This window comes from Hyperoodon ampullatus (assembly GCF_949752795.1).
Source record: "Hyperoodon ampullatus genome assembly, chromosome: X".
NCBI classification, from domain to species: Eukaryota; Metazoa; Chordata; class Mammalia; order Artiodactyla; family Ziphiidae; genus Hyperoodon; species Hyperoodon ampullatus.
Window position 1 is genome coordinate 90,931,501 of NC_136913.1, and position 22,849 is coordinate 90,954,349.

A 22,849-nucleotide genomic window follows, 5' to 3' on the forward strand; every position below is an offset into this window, starting at 1 on the left:
ACTGTTACTATTTGCAGATGACATGATATTATGTATAGAAAACCATAAAGACTCAACAAAAAAACTGTCAAGACTAATAAATGAATTCAGTAAAGTTGCAGGATATGAAATCAATATACCAAAGTCTGTTCACATTTCTATACACGAATAACAAACTATCATTAAGAGAAATTAAGAATAAAACTCCATTTACAACTGCATCAAGAGAATAAAATTACTAGGAATAAATTTAACCAAGGAAGTGAAAGACTTATACACTGAACACTGTAAGACATCATGAAAGATATGGAAGAAGACAAAAATAAATGGAAAGATATCCTATGCTCATGGATTGGAAGAAACAATACTGTTAAAATGTCTATACTATCCAAAGTAATCTACAGATTCAATGCAATCCCTATCAAAATGGCAATGGCTTTTTTTTTACATAAATAGAATAAACAATCCTAAAATTTGTATGGGACAATAAAAGACATGGATAGCCAAAACATTTTGAGAAAGAAGAACAAATATGGAGGCATCATACTCCCTGATTTCAAACTGTATTACAAAGCTACAGTAATCAAATCAGCATGGTACTGGCATAAAAACAGACACATAGATCAATGGAACAGAATATAGAGCCCAGAAATACACCCACACATATATGGTCAGTTAGTTTATGACACAGGAATCAAAAATATACAATGAGGAAAGGCCAGTATCTTCAATAAATGTTGTTGGGAAAACTGGACAACCACATGCAAAAGAATGAAACTGGATAAACATCCTATACCATATACAAAAATTAACTCAAAATGGATTAAAGAATAGAATGAAACACCTGAACCTATAAAACTCCTAGAACAAAACATAGGCAGTAAACTCCTTGATATCAGTTAGTTTGGAGATGATTTTTAAAATCTGACTCCAAACCAAAAGCAACAAAAACAAAAATAAACAAATGGGATTACATCAAACAAAAAAGCTTTTGCACAATAAAGGAAACCATCAACAATGAAAAGGCAACCGACTGAATAAGAGAAAATATTTGCAAATCATATATATGATAGGTGGTAAATATCCAAAATATATAAAGAACACATATAACTCAATAGCAAACCAAACCAAAAAAGAAAAATACTTGATTTAGAAATGGGCAGGTCTGAACAAACATATTTCCAAAGAAGATATGCAGATGGCCAACAGGTACATGAAATGATAATCAACAGATTGTTAACAGGTACATGAAATAATCATCAGAGAAATGCAAATCAAACCACAATGAGATCACCTCACACCTGTTAGAATGGCTATTATCAAAAAAACAACAGATAACAAGTGTCGGTGAGGATGTGGAAAAAAGGGAAACCTTGTGCACTGTTGGTAGGAACGTAAATTAGTACACCCACTATGGGAAACAGTATGGAGTTTTCTCAAAATTAAAAATAGAACTACCATATGATTCAGTAATTCTGTTCTGAGTATTTATCCAAAGAAAATGAACACACTAGCTCAAAAAGATATCTGCACCCCCATATTCATTGGAGCATTACTTACAATAGCCAAGATATGGAAACAACCTAAGTGTCCATCAATGGGTGAATGGATAAAGAAAATGTGGTGTTTGTGTGTGTGTGTGTAATGAAATATCATTCACCCATGAAAAAGAATGAAATCTCACCATTTGAAACAACATGGATGGACGTTGAGGGCATTATGCTAAGTGAAATAAGTCATACAAAGACAAATACTGTATGACCTCAATTATATGTGGAATCTAAAACAAACAAATAAATAAACAAAAAACAAACTCATAGATAAAAATAGATCGATGGTTGCCAGAGGTGGGGTTTGTGGTGGGTGGGCAAAATGAGGGGTCAATAAGTACAAACTTCCAGTTATAAAATAAGTAAGTCACGGTGATATAATTTACAACATGGTGACTATAGTTAATACTGTATTGCATTTTGAAAGTTGCTAAGAGAGTAGATCGTAAAAGCCTTCATCACAAGAAAAAATAAATTCATGACTATGTGTGGTGACATGTTAACTAGACTTATTTTGGTGATCATTTTGCAATATATTCAAATATCAAATCATTGTGTTGTATACCTAAAACTAATATAATATGTCAATTATACCTCAATTGAAAAAATAAATCTGATATGAATATTTGTGTACAAGTCTTTATATAGACACAGGCTTTCATATGGAACGGTTGGATCAAATGGCAGATGTTCAACTTTTTAAGAAACTAGATTAATTTTAACTTCCTAGATTTTTATATAAATTGAGTCATAAAGCATGCACTCTTTTGTTTGACCTCTTTAATTTAGTATAATTGCTTTAATCTCAAAAATCATATGTTGTGGTATGTATCAGTACTTCATCTTTTTCATACCTGATGAATATTTTTTGTATGGATGTACCAGAGTACTCCTTCACCTGTTCATGAACATTTGGACTATTTCCAGTTTTGGGGTATTACAAATAAAGCTGGTATGAACATTCATATATAAGTCTTTGTATGAACATATGTTTTGTTGACTGGTCTAGACTTAATAAAGTGATAGAGAAATTACTAGTAATACAGACTAAACCTAAAAGGGAGTTATGTCTAAAGCTGTTACCTTGTAAACAGCACAAAACACTGAGAAGCTCACAAAGTTATTTTTATTTTGATAGTCTTCAACCGACTGTACAATCCTTTTTAGATACAAATATGAGTTGGTCATCTCTACTAGTAGGATATACAGTACCATAGGAATGACTTTGAAAACATCTGGAGGCAAAACAATACAATAGCAAACAGATACAAATGGTAGATAGGAGTTTGCACATGCACGTAAGCCTGATTTTAGAAAAACCTGGAGAGACTGTTTCAGGTTATTTGCTCAATCAGTGCTGAGATCCCTCCCATGCCTTTTGAAAGAAGAGGTACTCACAACGTGGCACACATTGATTCTCACTATCTGGCGCAAGAGCTGATCATTTTGGGACTCTCCTCAGAGTACTGCATATGATGATTGGACCATCTTCCTGTTTAAGCCGTTGACAAAGGCTTCAGGATATTTGTTCAGCATTTGTAGAAACTAGACCGCTGAAATATGTCTCTTGCATTTACTTAACAAAACCTGTCTGATGGGAGAGTAAAAACATTCCCAGGAGAAATCGCTGCAATAGTCAGTACCCATTGTGTAGTGTCAAGGAAAGGGCAGATGCTGTCATTTTTGATAGACCACCTCAAGGAGGCACCTTTTTGCACATTGCTATAATTGTCTTTTTCCATTAAAATCAAACCAGGCCTGAGTACCCACATTCTAGGAATCACTAAAAGGTATTTTATTTGATATATTCTTTCAACATAGCCCAAAGGAATGACAACCAGAATTTATTTGTATAAATGTATATACTGGTAGTTTTAGCAACTGGGATCCTTATAATAATGTTTATCACAGTCTCTGGATCTTTTGCCATCTAGTTTGACATTCTGTAATACCTTTAATTTCATGGGAATGAAGAACAGTAAGGCATAAAAAGACCCTGTGTTCGGGTTTAGAGAACACGGGGCCTGCTTAGATGAATCACACCTACTCTAGGATCTGTGAAATATTTATAGAGCATTGATAAGAACCATAGGCGCTCATAAATAAAAGAAGGACATGAGATTGGCAGGATCAAAATGAACAGTTATCTATCTCATTACACATATAGAATTATGCCTCAAACTTGACTTTTTGAAAGACCAAGCCTTGGAAGGAAAACACAACCTTGCTAAATTTGGATGGGACTTGCACATTCACCAAGCACTTTTGTAGGTATTGTCTTATCTGAGCCTCCAAAGTATTATTACCATCCTTATTACATATATGAGAAATCAGTTTGTAAAAGGTTAGGTAATGTACCCAGGGCCAGAGAGTCTACTTTTTAATGATAGATCCAAAACAAGGACCCACATCTCTTAGCTATACAAGGCTGTCTTCCATTTTTTAGACAAGCTTGTATCACAAAACACATGTTCAAAGAAACAATGAATAACCTTGTTTCAGATTAGCCTCACATATATGAAAGACTGTTGATATCAAAGCTTTTGAGAGTAATTGAATGATCCCAAAGGTCCATGACAAGTCATCTTGCTGAGAGAGAAATTTACACTATAAAAAGACCAATATTTGGTAACACTCATTGTGGTTAAGCCCAGCCTATCACCCAGCATCCATATGTCTATGAGGTTTTCTTAATTTCCACTGTCTCAGTGTAGACCCTAACTCCAATTAAAATTGTTTCTTGGTGAAAATGGTCCTCAAAGCAAGCCATCTGCTAGTTATGGTGATTAAATAGAAAGGTTCCCAAAAAGTAATAGTTCTTAGAACATGGAAGTTTTGGATCAATTTAAGAATAGAATGGAGAAATTTTACACAGCTCAGAGTTATAATGGGAACAACTTCACCATGTACTCTACAAGGAAAAAAATATTTTTGAAACTGCTTTATCTAGTGCTCCAACCAGGGCAAAAATTACATGTTATAGAGAAAATGATATGTTATATTATGATTTATGAATTAGGGGATTCCTTTTTCAGAAATGTCAAGATTGTACTCTCTATACCATTCTTCCCTTACTGATTTACTTTATAAGAAGAAAATAAAATCAACGCCAGCAAAAACATAATTGCTTATATATTTGATGATAAATTCATAATTAAAACAAAGTTTTTAGCTATAATCACAAAGATGCATAGTAAAAAACTGCAGTATTGCCTAGAATTATTTAAGTACTGTAGGTGACACAAGGAATATCGAAGATATGGTTAGACTGAGTTTTCACTCCATGTACTTTCTATAGATATTCTTATAATTATAAAATTCTTATTTGATTTGAATTATCCATTTTTTCTCAGAATATACAATAATCAGAATTAACAAAATTTCTCTATGCAATCTTAGTAATAATGGATAGTCTATTATATGTTTTCTCACAAATCAAAAATTAACTTATATTTTGATTAATGTTAACTTCAAAGGTAAGTCCAAGTAAGCAGTTATTAATATTCTCAAAAAAGGAAAATAAAAGAGGGTTCCTTCCATATGATTCTTTCATATTAGTTCCTAGGAGGGAGGCAGTAAAAATAAGCAGTTCTAAAATCTTAGTAACTTTCTTTACTTTATCATTTTTGATAATATATTGAATTTTAAAATTTCCCATAGGCCCTTGTAACTATTTTAAAATGTTCTCATTTGCAGTGATAAGGTGATTGGAAGAAGAGTTGTAAATGGGTCACTTCTGAGTTTTCCTTTGGATGTTAAATGGTCCTTTTCTGTCTTCCAATGATAACCAGAGCCATTTGCTCATTTTTTTCTCTGTCATTCTCAGGTAAGCCTCTGAACATCCCTTGCAAAGCATTCTTTGGATTCAGTGGAGAGTCCGGACCAATGATCTACTGGATGAAAGGGGAGAAGTTTATTGAGGAACTGGCAGGTCACATTAGAGAAGGTGAAATAAGGTACAGAACTTGAATTGCTTACTTTTCTTTGCTGTGTTTGCAGTTAAGCAATGGAACATCCTAGAAGAGCTTCTGCCTGGGATTTTAATTGCAACTCCAAATCATTCCATTTTCTAAAAGCTGATCTGGTGGAGAGAGTGAGGCTGACTGCCTTAAGAAATGTTAATGTATAAGCTTCCAATATAAGGAAGTTTTCTCAGGTTCTAAGAACATACCATGGGGTATAATGATTCCCTCAAAGCTGCCTAAGCAAATTCCTTTAAGGTTTCAAAGCTTAGGCCACTGTTTCTCCAGTCCCAGCAAAGATCCAAACTTTGTAGGTGACTCTTCAGACCACAGGGCAAATGCTCATTTACTCCCTGGGAACAGACAACTTTCATATGTCATAAGTATAAAGCTGTGGTAGCAGTAGTAAGCCAGTACTCGCCAAAATAACTGTTGACTCTTGTTAAATAGTGTTTCTTTTTCCCAGTACCCACTGCTCATCCTGAAAGTGACTTTCAGGTTAGTACCTCCCTAGACCTCTTTTCACTCTCCTGTTACACAGATACCTCCCTGATATATAGACATCTATTCTATTGGTTTTCTAATCCTATGTATATGACCACATTGTACAAATAAGAGGTAATTTTTTCTACCTCAGTCTATGGAGTTACCCTTTGATTTCAGACATGGTGATATATAATGTACTTTCCTCACTCCAGTAGGGACCCCTCTCTCTCCACCGCTATTAAGACTCATGAAATGGAAAGCAAACCAGTATTTCAGTGCAACTAATGTTAAAATGTGTTCTTTTCTTTTTCTTATTAAATATATAGCAGTGTAAAAGAAAAACATACCCATTATATTATTTACCATGATTAGGTATCATTTATAATAACAACCATGACAGTTTCTCTTCATGTGTCCATGTAATAACTCCCCTCTAGGGGTTCATAACTTTGAGGGTCTATGAACTCCCTGAGAGTTTATGCAAAATATTCTCTATAGGAGCATATTTCTAGGAAAAAAAGTACATGAAAATGTACCTGACACCATTAGTCATCAGGGAGAGATAAATCAAAACCATGTGATAATATTGGGTCTGCCAAAAAGTTCATTTGGGTTTTTCTGTAAGATGGTATGGAAAACCCCAACAAACTTTTTGGCCAATACTTCATACTCACTAGGATAGCTATAATCAAAAAGTCAGATTACAACAAGTGCTGACGAGGATGCAGAGAAATTGGAACCCTCATACACTTCTGGTGGGAGTGTAAAATGGTGCAGCCACTTTCTGCAATTCCTCAAATGGTTAAACAAAGAGTTATCAGCAATTCCCTTCCTAGGTATATAACCAAGAGAAATCAAAACATATATCCACACAAAAACTTGTATATAAATGTTCACAGTAGCATTATTCATAATAGATAATAGGTAGAAACAGCTTAAATGACCATTAACTGATGCATGGATAAATAAAATGTGATGTATTCATACAGTGGAATAGTGTTCAGCCATATAAAGGAATAAATGAGATAGTGATACACACTACAACGTGGATGAACCTTGAAAACATTCTCAGTGAAAGAAGTCAGTGACAAAAGACCACATATTATATTATTTCATTTATATGAAATGCCTAGAATAGGCCAATCTATAGAGACAAAAGTATATTAGTGTTTGCTTAGAGCTGGGAGAATGGAGCGATAAGGGTAAGTACCTAAAGTATATGGGTGAGTTTTATGGAGTGGGTTTTGGTGTGCTGGATACAGTATTGTAATCTAAAATGCACTATTTTAAAGTGTACAATTCAGTAACATTTAATACATTCACAGTGTTGTGCAACCATCACCACTATCTAGTTCCAGAAATTTTTCATCACCCCAAGAGGAATCTCTATGCCCTTTGAGTCTAAGGCTTCTTTTTGAGGTGATGAAAATGTTACAAAATTGACTGTGCTGATGGTTGCACATACCTGTGAATATACTAAAAAACAGTGAATTGTGCATTTTAAATGGATGAATTGTATGGTATGTAAATGATATCTCAATAAAGCTATTAAAAATACTTCTAATTGATTGCCTGACATAAAACAGATACTCAGAAAAAAATAATCAGTATACTACTTACAAATAGTTCTTAACTATTAATTCCCATTTAATCTTTAAGGTTCCTAATAAGTATCACTTTATTAGCCAATTTCAAGTTAAGGTTTATGAAATTAATGCAAATGAATTTACATTAACTTATTTCAGAAGATACATGTTTAGAATTATTCTCAATATATCTGCCTGTAAAAGACTTTAAGGGTCACTCGTCATTTTTCAGAGAAAGAAACTGGTCCCCAAACAGCCAGTGGTAGGTACAGTGGTACAAAGAAGCAAAATTTCCACTACCAAAAAGCTCAGAGCTATGTTTAATGATCAAAGGTAGTAGTTATATGAGCCTAAGATAATTATTTCCCTTTTCCTATACATGACTAATTGGATTTTTAAAAAAATAAACAGGTTTATTGGCACATAATTGACATACAATAAACACACAATTTAGATTGTATAATCTGTAAGGGCTGATTGATATATGTATTCACCTATGAAACCATCATCATAATGAAGATAATGAACATATAAATTACCCATAAGTTTCCTGGTGCTCCTTGGTAATGCCCCCCTCCTGCCCTTCTTTCAAAACAACACTTATCTTTCTGTCACTATAAATCAGTTTGCATTTTATAGAGTTTTATATAAACGGAATCATGCAGTATGTACTCTTTTATTGTCTGAATTATTTCACTAAACACAATTATTTTGAGATTCATCTGTCTTGTTACATGTATCAGTAGTTCATTCTTTTTTTTATTGCTCAGTATTATTCTATTATATGGATATAAACAATTTGGTTATCCATTCACTTGTTGATGGACATTTGGGTTGTTTCCAGTTTGAGGGCTATTACAGATAAAGCTGCTATGAACATACATGTATGCATCTTTGCATGCATATATATTTCTTTTATTCCTGGATAAATGTCTAGACATGGAATGGATGAATTAGATAGTAAGTGTACATTTAACTGTTTTAGTTCCTTTTAAAGCTTTTTTTTAAAAAATCTTTACTTTTTAGAATAATTTTAGATTTACAGAAAAATTGTAAAGATAGTGTCTTATTCTGTTCAGCTGCTATAAATTTCATAGACTGGGTGGGTTAAACAACAAATATTTATTTCTCACAGTTCTAGAGATTGGGAAGTCCAAAATCAAGGCACCAGCAGACTCAACAGCTGATGTGAGCTCACTTCCTGGTTGATAGATGGCCATTTTCTTACTGTACCCTCACATGTCCTCACATGACAAAAGAGGCAGTTTTTCTTGCTATTAACATCTTAAGTTACTATGGTATATTTGTTACAATTAACCAAAATTGATACGTTATTATTAACTAAAGTCAATACTTCATTCAAATGGCCTTAGTTTTTACTTACTGTCTTTTTTTTTCTCCAGAATTATCTAACTTTTTAAGAATCTTCCAAACTATACTCCAAAGTGGTTATACCATTTTACAAAAGAAAAGTTAGGCTATGCTGCTGCTCCAGCAGCAAATGATTAGTGGTGGGAGACAAAGCACACATATGTGAAACAGTTTAATCCAGTCCCAGCCACTGTATTAGGTGCCAAATGAGTCACCCAGATATTAAAGCGCTATAGGAAGTCAAACTTTCAGGATTTGCAAAACATCATTGTTTACTGGATTCTGTTAGACTCTCTTTCTCTACCATCTGCAACCCTTCCAGTAACAAAGGGTGTATACATATATTTTTGCAGGGGAGGCAAGTAACATAGAATTTGTTTTGAAAATTTCACAAAACCTTACTAGCTAACTGGAGACACTTTCAGAGAAGTGCAAACAAAGAGCCAGGAATTCCTGGCCAAGAGAAACATATAGTTGGCCATTTTGTAATATTAATTGTATGATCTATGATCTATTTGGGAGCTTGTGTGGGCGTGGGAATTCATTCAGGCTATGGCCATTTATGCTAACACACGAGTTAATTACTAGATTCTGTTTTCTAGCTTCCAAAAGCAATGTCCTTGAAACAAGGTTTTTACACAGTATGGTGGATTGGAACAAATCTGGTAGTTTCATCAAAAAAAAAAGTTGCTAATCATACCATTAGTTCAATCAAGAAAAGATCTGCATTCTTTCATAGCCCACATATACTCTCCAAAGGGAACGGTTCTGACAGCAGAATGCTGAAGATGTGAAGTAGAGGATTCCTCTCAAAAGCATTTCTGGAAACAAAATTTCCTTCTGAATGCATAGCTCTCCCAAAGGGTATTGTATTTACTTCATATTTTAATTGAATCACAGCTCTTGTGCCGTGCACATATGTCAGAAGTGCACTGCCCAGTAGATCTAAGAAGTGGGGATGTAAATTAATTGCTCTTAAGAAGTTAACTTATGGAGAAGCTGCTGCAGAGGCAATGGATCTGGCAAGACGACTGACCATACTGCCTAGGTTCTCCATTTCCTGGGCAGCAGCTTGATCCTAGAAGTATGTGTTGTACCTTTTTATCTCTTAGTATTGCCCCAGAGGAATAGAAGACTTCGAAGAAAATATCTACCTAAGGGAAAAGCTTGGATATTTACCAAAGTCTTGATGAAATAATGCTGCTCAGACTATAGTCAGTGCAGCCTCTGTGTTCATCAGTTCCCTTGCAGTTTGACTAGCAGATTTGATCGAATCCTGACCAGGGTTTTGGAGTGCTTATTTGTTTGTTCTCTGGGTTACTTTGACCACCATGGTTCCTTGTATCTCCTTACTTGCAACCTGCTGCCAAAGTACTCAAACTCCACTCTGGGCATACAGATTTTCCTTTATCTCCCTTTAGGCAGAAATTGGCATAGCCCTACCAAAGTCCATGATGTTTCTAAGAGACTGAGCCCTAAGGAAATTTGAACGCAAATGTAGCATCCAATCACAACTGCCAGCCTACCCCATACAACTGCATCACAGCGTTTCCACTGACTCCAAAAGATGTCAGCTGTGGGGATGTTAAGGGAATTTTGCATGTGCAGTAGCATAAGCTACCGTTGTGCAAATCTGGTTATTTTTATCTACCGTTTTAAAGTCCTTGCAACAAGCTGCTCTCTACAAGCTCTACCATGTCTATTCAGAGAAGTCAAATTATTATTTGGAGTAGACCCAGTGGAAACTATCATTAGGAGAGGACTTCCTAATTTCTGTCCCTCTGTTTAAACTTAATGGGAATGGCTTGCAAAGTGGGGTAAGAGAGTTCATGAACAGGAGTAGTCTTTGGGTATAAGCATTCTAGCAAGACCAACTCAGTTCCACACCTTTACAGACCTTCCTTTCAATTAATCTTAACAGAGGCTTGAGAATTTTCTTTTTAATTACAGTGAGGTACATATTCCACAGTGTTAATAAAAAATCCCAGAGAAACTGAACTAATCCTATTAAACAAGAAATAATAGTCCTTAAGCTTCCCTGCAGGGTTGTGAATTGCATCTGATAGTCGATGGAGACTGCATGAATTTCAGTGCAATTGCTTTGCCCCAATGGAGAGTAATTTCCGATTATAAATCTCACTTTACAAATCTCCCTATCAATAGCTAATGTTTTTCCCCCAGGCAATACCATAAAGCAAGTTTACCAAATCTTGTATAATTCTTGACCTGAAAAACATATTCAATTTATCTTAAGGCTTTTCAGACAAGCTTCTTAAAATGCAAATAATTTAATTTATTTTCAATTCCTAAAAGGCTACAAGTTGAATATGGGCTTTGTTCGCTTGTAAGTTTTGTTTTTTTCACTCCTGCTTCTACCACTTTCCAGCCTTCTGTTTCCATCCCTTTACCTTAACATACTTTTCTTGAGTGAGTGAAATGCTCTTAACAAAGAAGTGAATGTGATACAGGTATGAAAAGATTTTATTCTTAAAATAGGGTGTCTATGTTAAAGATCCAAAATAACCTATTAATATCTCACCAATTTAAACAAATAATATGGAGCTGGGAATATTAATTTTTCCCCAGGCAGCCCAAGGCAAAATGATGAGCTCTGTTTTGGCAGCTTCCCACCATGATTTTTCAGTGCCTTGAAACACCCAACCTGCTCTGGCTGCCCCCAAATTGAGCTAAAAACATAACAAAACACTCCCCCAACACACACATCATCTCTTCTTTTCTCCCACTCTCAGGTCATCCCACTGGAAGGAGGAATATTGATTGATCACTATGCCTTGACTTAAATAATTTTCAAAACTCATCATATATATATGTAAGTGTAGATACTGTAAGTCATAAAGAGGCTTCAATGGAAAAGTAAACTTCATAAGCAGCATAGTTTTACCTAAGGGCAGCCTTAATGACCATTTATCTGAAGGATGATTTTTGGAGGAGTGGTGACTCTACTGTCCACAGTTCCACTTCCACAGTGGGTCTTAGCCTTGACGTATGCATAAAATATTTAAAGGCTACCTAAGACATATTTGTTATTTCTCTCATTTACTGAGCAAATTATAGATGCCTAGTCTCAAATTTGGTGTTTTCTATTGTAAGCTGCTCGAGACAAGCAACTATAGTTGGTAAATAATAATAATTCCTCCATGTTTCTATGCTACACAGTACATTGCAAAACATTTTGACATCCTAATTTACATTGTATTTTTATGATAACCATCTGAGATAAATCATATCAGTTTATTTTACAGATTAAAAAATCTGAGGTTTAGTGACTGAGGAATAGCTGTCCTTGGGCAGTTGATTCACAGTTCCAGTGGAGCTACATTGACTTTATCAGAACACAGCTAGTAAGAATCATCAATTCTCAGAATGATCTGTTGTAGTAGTCCACATTTAGGATATAAAGAGTCAAAACGTGCCCGGGACTGAAAGAGTAAAAAATCAGTTGGGACTGAGAATAAGCAGCCCAGCTATTAATCAGGCTGGGAGGACAGACAGATAAAACCAGCTGCAAAGTTAACAGAAAATACTGTTTCTTCCAAGGTCATGCAGCAGTTGTATAATGCCATAATGACCCCCACCTCTTTGGAGTGACTACAGCTTTCTTACCAGTGATGCCCAGACCTGCTTTGCTATTTTCATATTACTGGGAATACCCAATTAGTAAACCACCTCCACCTCATGACAGTACACAATTCCTAATCAATCCTCCCCCCATACCACCAGCTGCCTCAGAAGTTGCAATCAATCCAGAACTTATTTCTGCTTCTTTAGACCATCCTCAGAATCTTTAGTGGGAACCCAAATGTTACAAAAGATGCTTTCTTCTTCTCTTCAATCAAGAAACAATCCACAGTTCCTCTGGAGCATTCCTTCCACAGTGTATTCAGTCAACAAATCTGATTGTGTCAGCCTACGGGCTTGATCCTGGTCTTTGACTAATAAGGCTTTAACATGAATTTTTTAAAAAGCAAATGACACTAAAATAAAGATTTTCTTTCCCTAAGAGGGTTTTTAAAAACTATCTCCTATTATTGATATTCTCAATCATCATTCCTGGATAATGATTACTCATACTCAGAATAAAGACCCAGAGACTTGCAAGATACCTAGTCATCAAAGGAGGATTCAATTTGGTTTAAGGGACTATTTACAGTTAATGGAAACTAGAAGAGCACATACAACTCAACATCAAAAAAACAAAGAACCCAATTAAAAATGAGCAGGAGACCTGAATAAACATTTTTCCAAAGAGGAAATGCAGAAGGCCAACAGGCACATGAAAAGATGCTAAACGTCGCTAATCATCAGGGAAATGCAAATGAAAACCACAATGAGAGATCACCTCACACCTGTCAGAATGGTTCTCATCAAAAAGAACACAAATAACAAATGTTGGAGAGGATGTGGAGAAAAGGGAACCCTAGTACACTGTTGGTGGGATTGTAAATTGGTGCAGCCACTGTGGAAAACAGTATGGAAGTTCCTCAAAAAACTAAAAATAGAACTACCATATGTTCCAAGAATTACAAGCTTTCATTTTATTTTATTTTATTTTATTTTATTTATTTATTTTTTTATTTTGGGGGGAATCCAATCTCTTTCCTCTATTTCAGTTTTGATTTTTTAAAAATTCCATCTTTATTGAAGTATGATTGACAAATAAAAATTGTATATATTGGGCTTCCTTGGTGGCGCAGTGGTTGAGAGTCCGCCTGCCGATGCAGGGGACACGGGTTCGTGCCCTGGTCTGGGAAGATCCCACATGCCGCAGAGCGGCTAGGCCTGTGAGCCATGGCCACTGAGCCTGCGCGTCCAGAGCCTGTGCTCCACAAGGGGAGAGGCCACAACAGTGAGAGGCCCGCCTACCGCAAAAAAAAAAAAAAAAAATTGTATATATTTAAGTTATACAATGTGATGTTTTTTTGTTTTGTTTTGTTTTTGTTTTTGCTGTATGCGGGCCTCTCACTGTCGCGGCCTCCCCCGTTGCAGAGCACAGGCTCCGGACGCGCAGGCCCAGCAGCCATGGCTCACAAGCCCAGCCGCTCCACGGCATGTGGGATCCTCCCGGACCGGGACACGAACCCGCGTCTGCTGCATCAGCAGGCGGACTCTCAACCACTGCGCCACCAGGGAAGCCCCAATGTGATGTTTTGGTATATGTATACATTGTGAAATGATTACCACAATCAACTAATTAACATATCCATCACCACACAGTTATCGTTTTTGTGAGTGTATGGTGAAAACACTTGAGATTTACCCTCCTCTCAAATTTCAAGGATACAGTACAGTATTGTTAACTATAGTCACCATGCTGTACATTAGGTTTCCAGAACTTATTCATCTTACAACTGAAAGTTTGTACTCTTTGACCAGCAATTCCCCATTTCATCTACCAACCAACGTCTCCCTATTTCTTCCACCCTCCAGCTCCTGGTAACCACCATTCTGTCACTATTAGTTTGGCTTGTCTCGAGTTCATATATAAGTAATATTACACAGTATTTTTCAGTATTTTTCATTCTCTGTCTGACTTATTTGACTTAGTATTCTCCATATTCCCCTATGTTGTCATAAATTGCAAGATTTTCTTTTCTTTTCTTTTTTGAGACTGAATAATATTTCATTGTACACATAAACCATATATTCTTTTTCCATTCATCTACTGATGGACACAAGTTGTTTCCACATCTAGCCTATTATGAATAATGCTAAATTGAGCATGAGAGTACAAATATCTTTTTGAGATCTTGATTTCATTTCCTTTGATATATACCCAGAAGTGGGATTGCTGGATCATATGGTAGTTCCATTTTTAGTTTTTGGAGGAATCTCTGTACTCCTTTCCACAATGGCTGCACCAAATTACATTCCCACGATTAGTATACAGTGTTCCCTTTTCTCCACATTCTTGCCAACAATTCTTATCTTTTGTCTTTCTGGTAACAGCCATTCTAACAGATTTCAGATGATATCATATTGTGATTTTGATTTGCATATCCCTGATGATAGTGAAGTTGAGCACCTTTTCATATACCTGTTGGCCATTTGTATGCCTTCTTTGGAGAAATGTCTGTTCAGGTCCTTAGCCCATCTTATTTTTCATCGAGTTATTTGTTTGATTTTGTTTTTATATTCAGTTGTAAAAGTTCCTTATATTTTTTGGATATTAACCCATTATCAGATATATGGTTTGCAAATATTTTCTCCCATTCTGCAGGTTACATTTTCACTCTCATTTTATTTTATTGAGGTATAATTGACATATACCATTATATTAGTTAAGCTCACATAGTTAACATAATTAACTCTTTTTTTAGTGTGGTGAGAATGCTTAAGATCTAATCTCAGCAACATTCATGTATACAATACACGTTACTAACTGTAGTCACCATGCTGTATATTAGATCCTCAGAACTTCTTATAACTGCTTTTATTGCTATTATTATTTTAAACAAACTGTTACCTGTTAGATCAATTATGAATAGGAAAAATAAAATATTTTATCTTTATTCCTTCTCTAACACTCTTCCTTTCATTATATAGATCCAAATTTCTGACCTATATCATTTTCATTTTCTCTTAAGAGTTTCTTTTAACATTTCTTGCAAGACAGGTCTACTGACAACAAATTCCCTCAGTTTTTATTTGTCTGAAAAAGTCTTTATTTTTCCTTCACATTTGAAGGATAAATGGATACAGTATTCTACGTTGGTAGTAATTTTCTTTCAACACTTTCAATATTTCACTCCACTCTCTTCTTGCTTACATAGTTTCTAAAGAGAAGTCTGATGTATTTCTTGTTCCTATTCCTCTATAGGTAAGTTTTTTCCTCTGAATTCTTTTAAGATTTTCTCTCATTTTTTTCACTTTATACAGTTAGAATATGATGCATCAAGGTGTAACTTTTCCAGTATTCACTCTGCTTGGTATTCTCTGAACTTCTGCATCTGTGGTCTGGTATCTTTGGAAATTTCTCAGTTACTATTACTTCAAATATTTCTATTGTTCCTTTCTCTTTCTTCTTTTGGTATTTAGATTACATGTATGTTATGCCTTTTGTAGTTATACCTCAGGTGTTCAATGTTTTGTTCCTTTATTGCCATGCTCTTTTCTCTTTGTGTTTCAATTTAGGAGATTTCTGTTGATTGTCTTCAGGATCACTGATTCTTTGGCCACGTCCTGTCTGTTAATGGCCCATGAAAGCCACTCTATTTCTATTACAGTGTTTTCATTTCTAGCATTTCCTTCTGAGCCTTTCTTAGAATTTCCATCTCTCTGGTTATGCTACCAAGCTATTGATTTATGTTGTTCACTTTTTCCATTTGAGCCTTTAACATATTAATAATGGTTATTTTATATTCCCATTCTGATAATTCTCTGCAATACCTGAATATGGTTCTGATGCTTGCATTGTCTTTTCAGACTTTTTTCTTTTTAACATGGCTTATCATTTTTTGATTGAAAGCCAGATGTGATGTATCAGATAAAAGGAACCGAAGTAAATAGGTCTTTATTGTGAGATTTTATGTTTATGTGGCTAGGAGTTAGGCTGTGTTTACTGTTTTCTGTAGTCGTAGGTGTAAGAGGCTAAAATTTCCTATAATGTACTTGTTTATATCTCCACTGTTTCTTTCAGTTTTCCTAGAGACTGCTTCTTAAATAGGGTCTGAGCTTTGCAGTTTTTTCAGCTGAAAACCTTTGTAATCATACAGGAGCTTGATAGGTATGGTGGTAAGTATCCTATAATCCTATGGTAAAGTCTTAGTCTTTCAATGAACCTGTACCTTCAGGCTGTGACCTTTACAAGTATTCCTCAGCTTTCCTCATTTTCTTAGATGAGACAGGAAGGCTTGAGGAGGCTGGAGTTGGATATTTATCTTCCCCCAGTTTCGGTAAAACCCAAGTAATTTAGGTTCTGCTAAAGAGTTTCACTTGAGGGTGTGCCTTTGTTAAGAAGAAAGAGTGCTCTGGGCTCATTTCAAGATAGTTGCTTTTCCCCTTCCCGTGCCAAAAGCATAAAGGAGTCTCTGATCTTCATCCTGAAACTCTGGACAGGCTCTTGGAAGCAAAACTCATGAAAGTATGGAGCACCCCTAAGATTAGATCCCATGGAGTTTTTTTTTTTTTTAACTCTCAATCTAGTCCATATTGGGCCTACAGTGACTCATCAATTACATTTTAAGTGTTTTTATTCATACTGATTACTGCTCCTGGGTTTCTGCTCCCAGTACACTGTGATTCTCAGTATTTGTCTAGCTATCTCAAATTTGGGGGGCAGGAGTTTGCCCTGTGACCTCAATTCTCTGATGGATCTACGAAAAGTTGTTGACTTTCATTTTGTTTGCTTTTCCTCTTGTAAGGATGAGAGTGACAACTTCCAAACATTTTCTAGTATTACTTTTTAATAATAGGTCTTAACAATAAAACTTTTGAAACTAGTGATTTCTGTCACCTGAATTTAGTATTTTTTATTTTGCCAGTGTTCACTGTTGCCTATAACTTCCTTCAATATTAATCCTTGGAATGAGATATTTCTGAAGTTATTTGAAGTATATCCCAAGTCCCCCTTATTTGTATCCTCCATTCCAAAACCAGTCCCTTCAGTGTCTCTCTTTCAAACATTCTGCAAAAACCTGTTCCTATCTTCCCTCCTAGAAAATGCTTCCTTCTTCCTTTTGTTTAGGCAGAGTCTTCTCAAGACTTCTCCAGCTAATTTAGTAAATAATAATCTCTCTCTTTTTTGAAATTCCATTGTAAGAATGACTGTACCATCCTGTTTTACTTCATTCCGCCTATAATTTTTTCAGCTGTGTAGATTTTGTCTCTGTTTAAATTTTAATGCTTACTGGGAACAGGCACCTGGTCTTTTAGTGCTTATACTGCTCTTACACCAAATACCTATCCCAGAGCTAGGCACTCAGGGGAATGACAAAGAATAATTGATAGATTGTTACATATCAATATTTGCTAGGAAATTATGACTGCTCTGCAGAATGATTTATAGACGTAAACACCAATTTGTTCTTTAATTCCAAAAAAGCAGGTCTCCTCTAGATTTTCAAGAGCTGATAATTAAGACACCTCATATATATTAATAGATGAAGGATCATTTTTCAAATCCTCTCTCCAGATTCTTTCTGCAGCCTGTGAAGAGCTGTTTTTGGAAACTGCATTAGAAATGAAGAGGGAAAGGCTTTGTCTGGAGGGACAGGATCAGCTTTCTGCCTTATGCCTGGCAAAGGCTGTGGCTGCCCTACATGTGAAGCTTTAAATCAAACTTAATTTCTGGTGCTTAAGCAGCTTCTGGCCTAAAGGGGGTTATCCCATAGCAGGTCACACAGAACTAAAAGAATTGAGTATAGTGTGATATACACATAGCAGGGGGAAAATAGAGTAAAATTCAATGTAAACCATTAGGAAAGTAAATTCCCATTTTTCCTTGTTTAGGTATATGTTGGGAGAGGAGAAAGAGGAAAACTGCAAGTTTAGCCAGGAAGAAAGAAATGAATAGACTACCAGTGAAATATGGTTAAGAAAATTCTTATACTAAAGAGACTTACTCAAGTTACAAATGCCAGTATTGTCAACTCTCTGATATGTATATTATTGGAAGGTAACAGAAATAGGGTTAATTTTAAAAGCATCTCTATTTGGGATATAATCTGGGTACAGGATTCCAGTATGGGAGAGTCTCAGATTCTAAGAACTCCCTTCCCACCAACCCAACTTTAAGTCTTTCCTTCTCTTAAAGGGGAGCCAGAAGAGATTAATCCAAACCAAATTGAAATATCAATAAGTATAAATACAAATATGTTTTGAGGAGGCAAAATTTATAAACAGTTCACATTCGGACAATGAAATGTTGGTGTTTAATAACATTCATTTGCATTTGCATATGCCATTTAATCTTGAAATAATTTTACCCATTTTACCCCCACAAAAAAGTTAAGTATGGTAGGTATTTTTCCCAACTTAAAGATGAGTTATATTAAGGTGCCATTGAGTTAATTACTTTGTAAGAATACAGCTTGAGCTTGTAAGTGGGAGGCCCATATTTATAACCCAGTTTTCTCTGAGTACAGTTGTCTTTTCCAACTTTATGCTAAATGCCAGTAAATCTGAATGTTCTTCTCTGCCTTCATAACCAGGTGTCAAAAAGGAGATGAGAATTACTTTAAATGCCCCAAATGTTCCATCTTGCAAATTCATGTATTTAACAACCTCACCCCAGAACTTAACAGCAGGCTTTCCACTATTTAGACTCACAATTTGCTTTTTCTTTGGTCAAAACCAGGAGATAGAAAGTAAAAGTAGGCAGTGTACCTACTTTCACCTCACCCATTGGCAAGGATATAACTCTCCAGAGAAACAACAGGCACACTCCTCAGGAAAGGTTCCTGGCAACTCAGCTCCTCTGTGAAGAACAACTGTTACTGGCCATTCAAGAACCTTTGCAACTTCACTTGAGAAAGCAAAAGGCAGCACTATGAGAAAATGTCACATAGGGCAGTTCCTCCTGGGGACATGGGAGGGTGTGGAGGGAAGGAGAAAGAAAAATGGCGAGCAATGTCGGGAGAAAGCAGGGCCATGGTAGGTCATTGGAGGATTAGAGGTTTATACCTGCATTGGACAGAAGGCAGGAGAAAGTAGAGAACAGGCTTCTCCCCGATATTTGGGGATAAAAGGCCACTAAACACCCTTAGTTTACTTCTCATAAGGCAGTCATTTTCAAGGCCCATTTCTTTACTATCTTGCCCCCTGTTGTTAAAACTCTAGCCTCTGACATAAACTCTACATTTCTACAGACATTTTTCCCTTCAAGCCGTGTTGCAAAAATCCAATTTGTTTTCATAAGCTCAGCTTAGAATATGGAGTCCAATGTCTCCTCCTGTTTGCCACACAAATCATATTGGCTTCATTTATCAAAGCCTAGTGGCATGATAATATTTCTTTTTGCTGAGTGAATTCCTCACTTTTTTCCTTTTCCATCTGATCTTTGTGTTGAGTCACTTTTTGTGTTTTCTTTTTTAAGTTTCTGCACATACAACCCGTCAGGACTCTCCAGCACACTGGAGACCTTAGTAAGCTATGTAACCATCTTTAGTCCTTGCATGGCTGGGCTCTCCCCAAATCAAACCAATTCAGCCAAGAATACTTTCCTTTATTTCAGGCTCCTCAAAGAGCATCTTGGAGAAAAAGAAGTTGAGTTGGCACTCATCTTTGATTCAGTGGTGGAGGCTGACCTGGCAAATTATACCTGCCATGTGGAAAACCGAAATGGACGAAAACATGCAAGTGTTCTGCTGCGTAAAAAGGGTATTTTTTTAATAACTGTTACTATACTTTGTTTACCTACCAAGTAACTATTGAAGTTAGGTATGTTTCCTGGCCTGATTTTATCATTTAGTATAAATGTCTATTAAACATTTTGTCTTTTTAAGGAAATATCTCTCTCTTGCTGTGGATATTAGCATAAAATTCCTATGATCTTCCATACCATTAGGAAGTGGATAAATGAAATGAAATGTTGTTATTTGTTAAATCCAGTGAGATGAAATATACCTTGGTTATAGGTGTTACATAAAATTTGATAGGCATTGATATTCAACATTTTCTCTATATTTCACTGCATGCTAGATTGCTTAAATTAAATACTAGGTGTTTTACTATTGGATGAGAAACAAAATCACTTCTTTATTCCCTGACTAAAATATAAATAAAAATAATGGATAGTATCATATAATTTTTACAATTATTATAATAAAGATCATGAACAATATTTCATGATATGACCTGGTGTTGAAGGCCTTCAGCAGGTGCATATATTTTTAAATACTTTGGCATTTATGTAGATACCTCTCTAGAGTTGATTCCATATGGGGTGGAAATTGTATATAATGAGCAAAGAAAAGAAACTATAAATTTACAAATAAAAGAGATAAAAGCAGACATAGGAACAACAATCCCAGCTGCTGGAGCAACTTCTGAGATTGGCTCTTACCCTGAAACAACTCCTGATTACTGCAAAAGGCTAAATACTTTCTGTATGTGTGCATCTGGCAAAGGTTTTGTAAATGTAACAGAACAAATGTTCTCAATCAGTGTTCTTTTTGTCTAGGCTATAGAGCTAGAACAGATTCAATCAGCAAGGTCACTAGTTGTACCTTGTAGCCAAGATGGAATTTCTATTTTCCAACCAGCCCTAATACATAACCTTGACCAGCAGCTCTAGGAAAAGCAGGGAAATGTCATTATTCTGAGAATAATGCTTTTATCTCTCTAGCACCATTTCTTACTCTGTTGGACTTGATTTCATCTTAAAATAATGGAGTATTTAAGTATAGAGGAGTCTAATATAGAAATTGACACTAGGAGACCCTGCTTCAGGGGATCCCGGTTCAGCCACTGCCTTGGCTACCTACTTCAGTAGGACTAACTTGTCTGATTAGACATCCTAATCTTTAGTTTCCTCATTTATAAAATAGGGGTAAAAATACCTACCTTGTAGAGTCACTTTGAGGTTCAAATAATAATGATATGGTGTGAAATATACCATGCTCAAACAAGATTTGTTATTAAATGGAATTTGGATAACTTGTATCCACTAAGCAAACCCTTGTCCACCTACTTGAAGGGCAGACATTGATTACGTCCAGATACCTTGTTGCAAGGATCGCTTTGTTCCTGTCCATCTCAGTCTTATTTTAGGCTTAGAGATCCTCCAAGCCAGGCTCTGCTGCACCTCTGTATCCTCAGCAACTTCGGCTGTGTCCGGCCACTAATAGGCACTTAGAACTCATTCTGGTTAATAAATGAATAATGTTCTCTTTTATTATTGAGGATCATGTATAGCAAGCATCGTGTTAGGTACTAGGGAATAGACATCCCCAAGTCTGTGGGGGGCTTATAGTCCTCAGGGCAGTGAGGGTGCAAAGAAAGACAAAGCTCAAGCATGAAACAAAAAATTGCACAAAATGTATATAGTGTTACAGTTAAAAGCCTGCTCTGAGGAAAAATAATGGGGGTCTTACCATATAGTCAGTCAGTAGAGACAGAAATAGCCTTGAGTTTTAAAATAAATCCATTTCCCTTTAATAAGTAAAGCAACCACTAGCAGCCCTTCAAATTTCTAATAATCTGACACTAGAAACCAAGGTACGCTGCAAAATTACTGCCTCCCATGGCTTCTGCAAGGAAATGTGTCTAAATCATGAATAACTGTGAATATTAATTCTCATCTTCCTAATCGTTAAATATTAGAGTTCCCCAGGGTCCAGGTCCCCTTTTCTCACTCACTCCCTAGATGATTTCAATTCCATCTCCACCTCAGTTTTGCTTACGATTTATATGCTGACATCTCCCAAATTTATATCTCTAGCTTGGACTTCTCGCCTAAACTCCAGAGTTGTATTCCTAACTGCCTATTCAGCAACTATTCAAAAACTCCACTAGTAGACATATCTAGCAGGCATATCAAGCTTCACTTGTCCCACACAGGATTCCTGATTTCTCCTCCCTATAAACTTGATCCTCCAGTTGCCTTCTTCATCTCCATCACCATCCTTCCAGTTGCTCAGGCCCAAAATCCTTGGAGTCATCATTGACTTCTTCTTTTCTCTGCTCATACTCTATATCTAGACTACCAGCAAATACCATGGTTCTACTTTTAAAACATATGTACTCTGAGCACTTTCCACATCTTCACTGTTATCATCTGAGTCTAAGCCACCAGCATCAATTGCCTGGTTCACTGCAATAGCCCCATGAACGGTCTCCCTGCTTCCCCCTTCTCCCCTCACAGTCTATTCTCATCACAGCATCTGGAGTGATCCTTTTAATATCTAGGTCAGATCATATTATTTCCCTAATTAGAACCATCCAATTACAGAACCCT

General features: G+C 35.9%; 1 protein-coding gene across 1 annotated transcript in view; it reads left to right on the forward strand.

The window, feature by feature from the left end:
• The window catches only part of IL1RAPL2 (interleukin 1 receptor accessory protein like 2), a gene marked incomplete at both ends in the record, with an annotated part of 1,033,390 nt that overhangs the window by 986,151 nt on the left and 24,390 nt on the right, over positions 1 to 22,849 (forward strand). The window contains 2 exons of the mRNA XM_079726932.1: positions 5,356 to 5,485; positions 20,126 to 20,271. Coding sequence (XP_079583058.1) covers positions 5,356 to 5,485; positions 20,126 to 20,271 — 276 coding nt within the window. The remainder of the gene's footprint in view (positions 1 to 5,355; positions 5,486 to 20,125; positions 20,272 to 22,849) is intronic.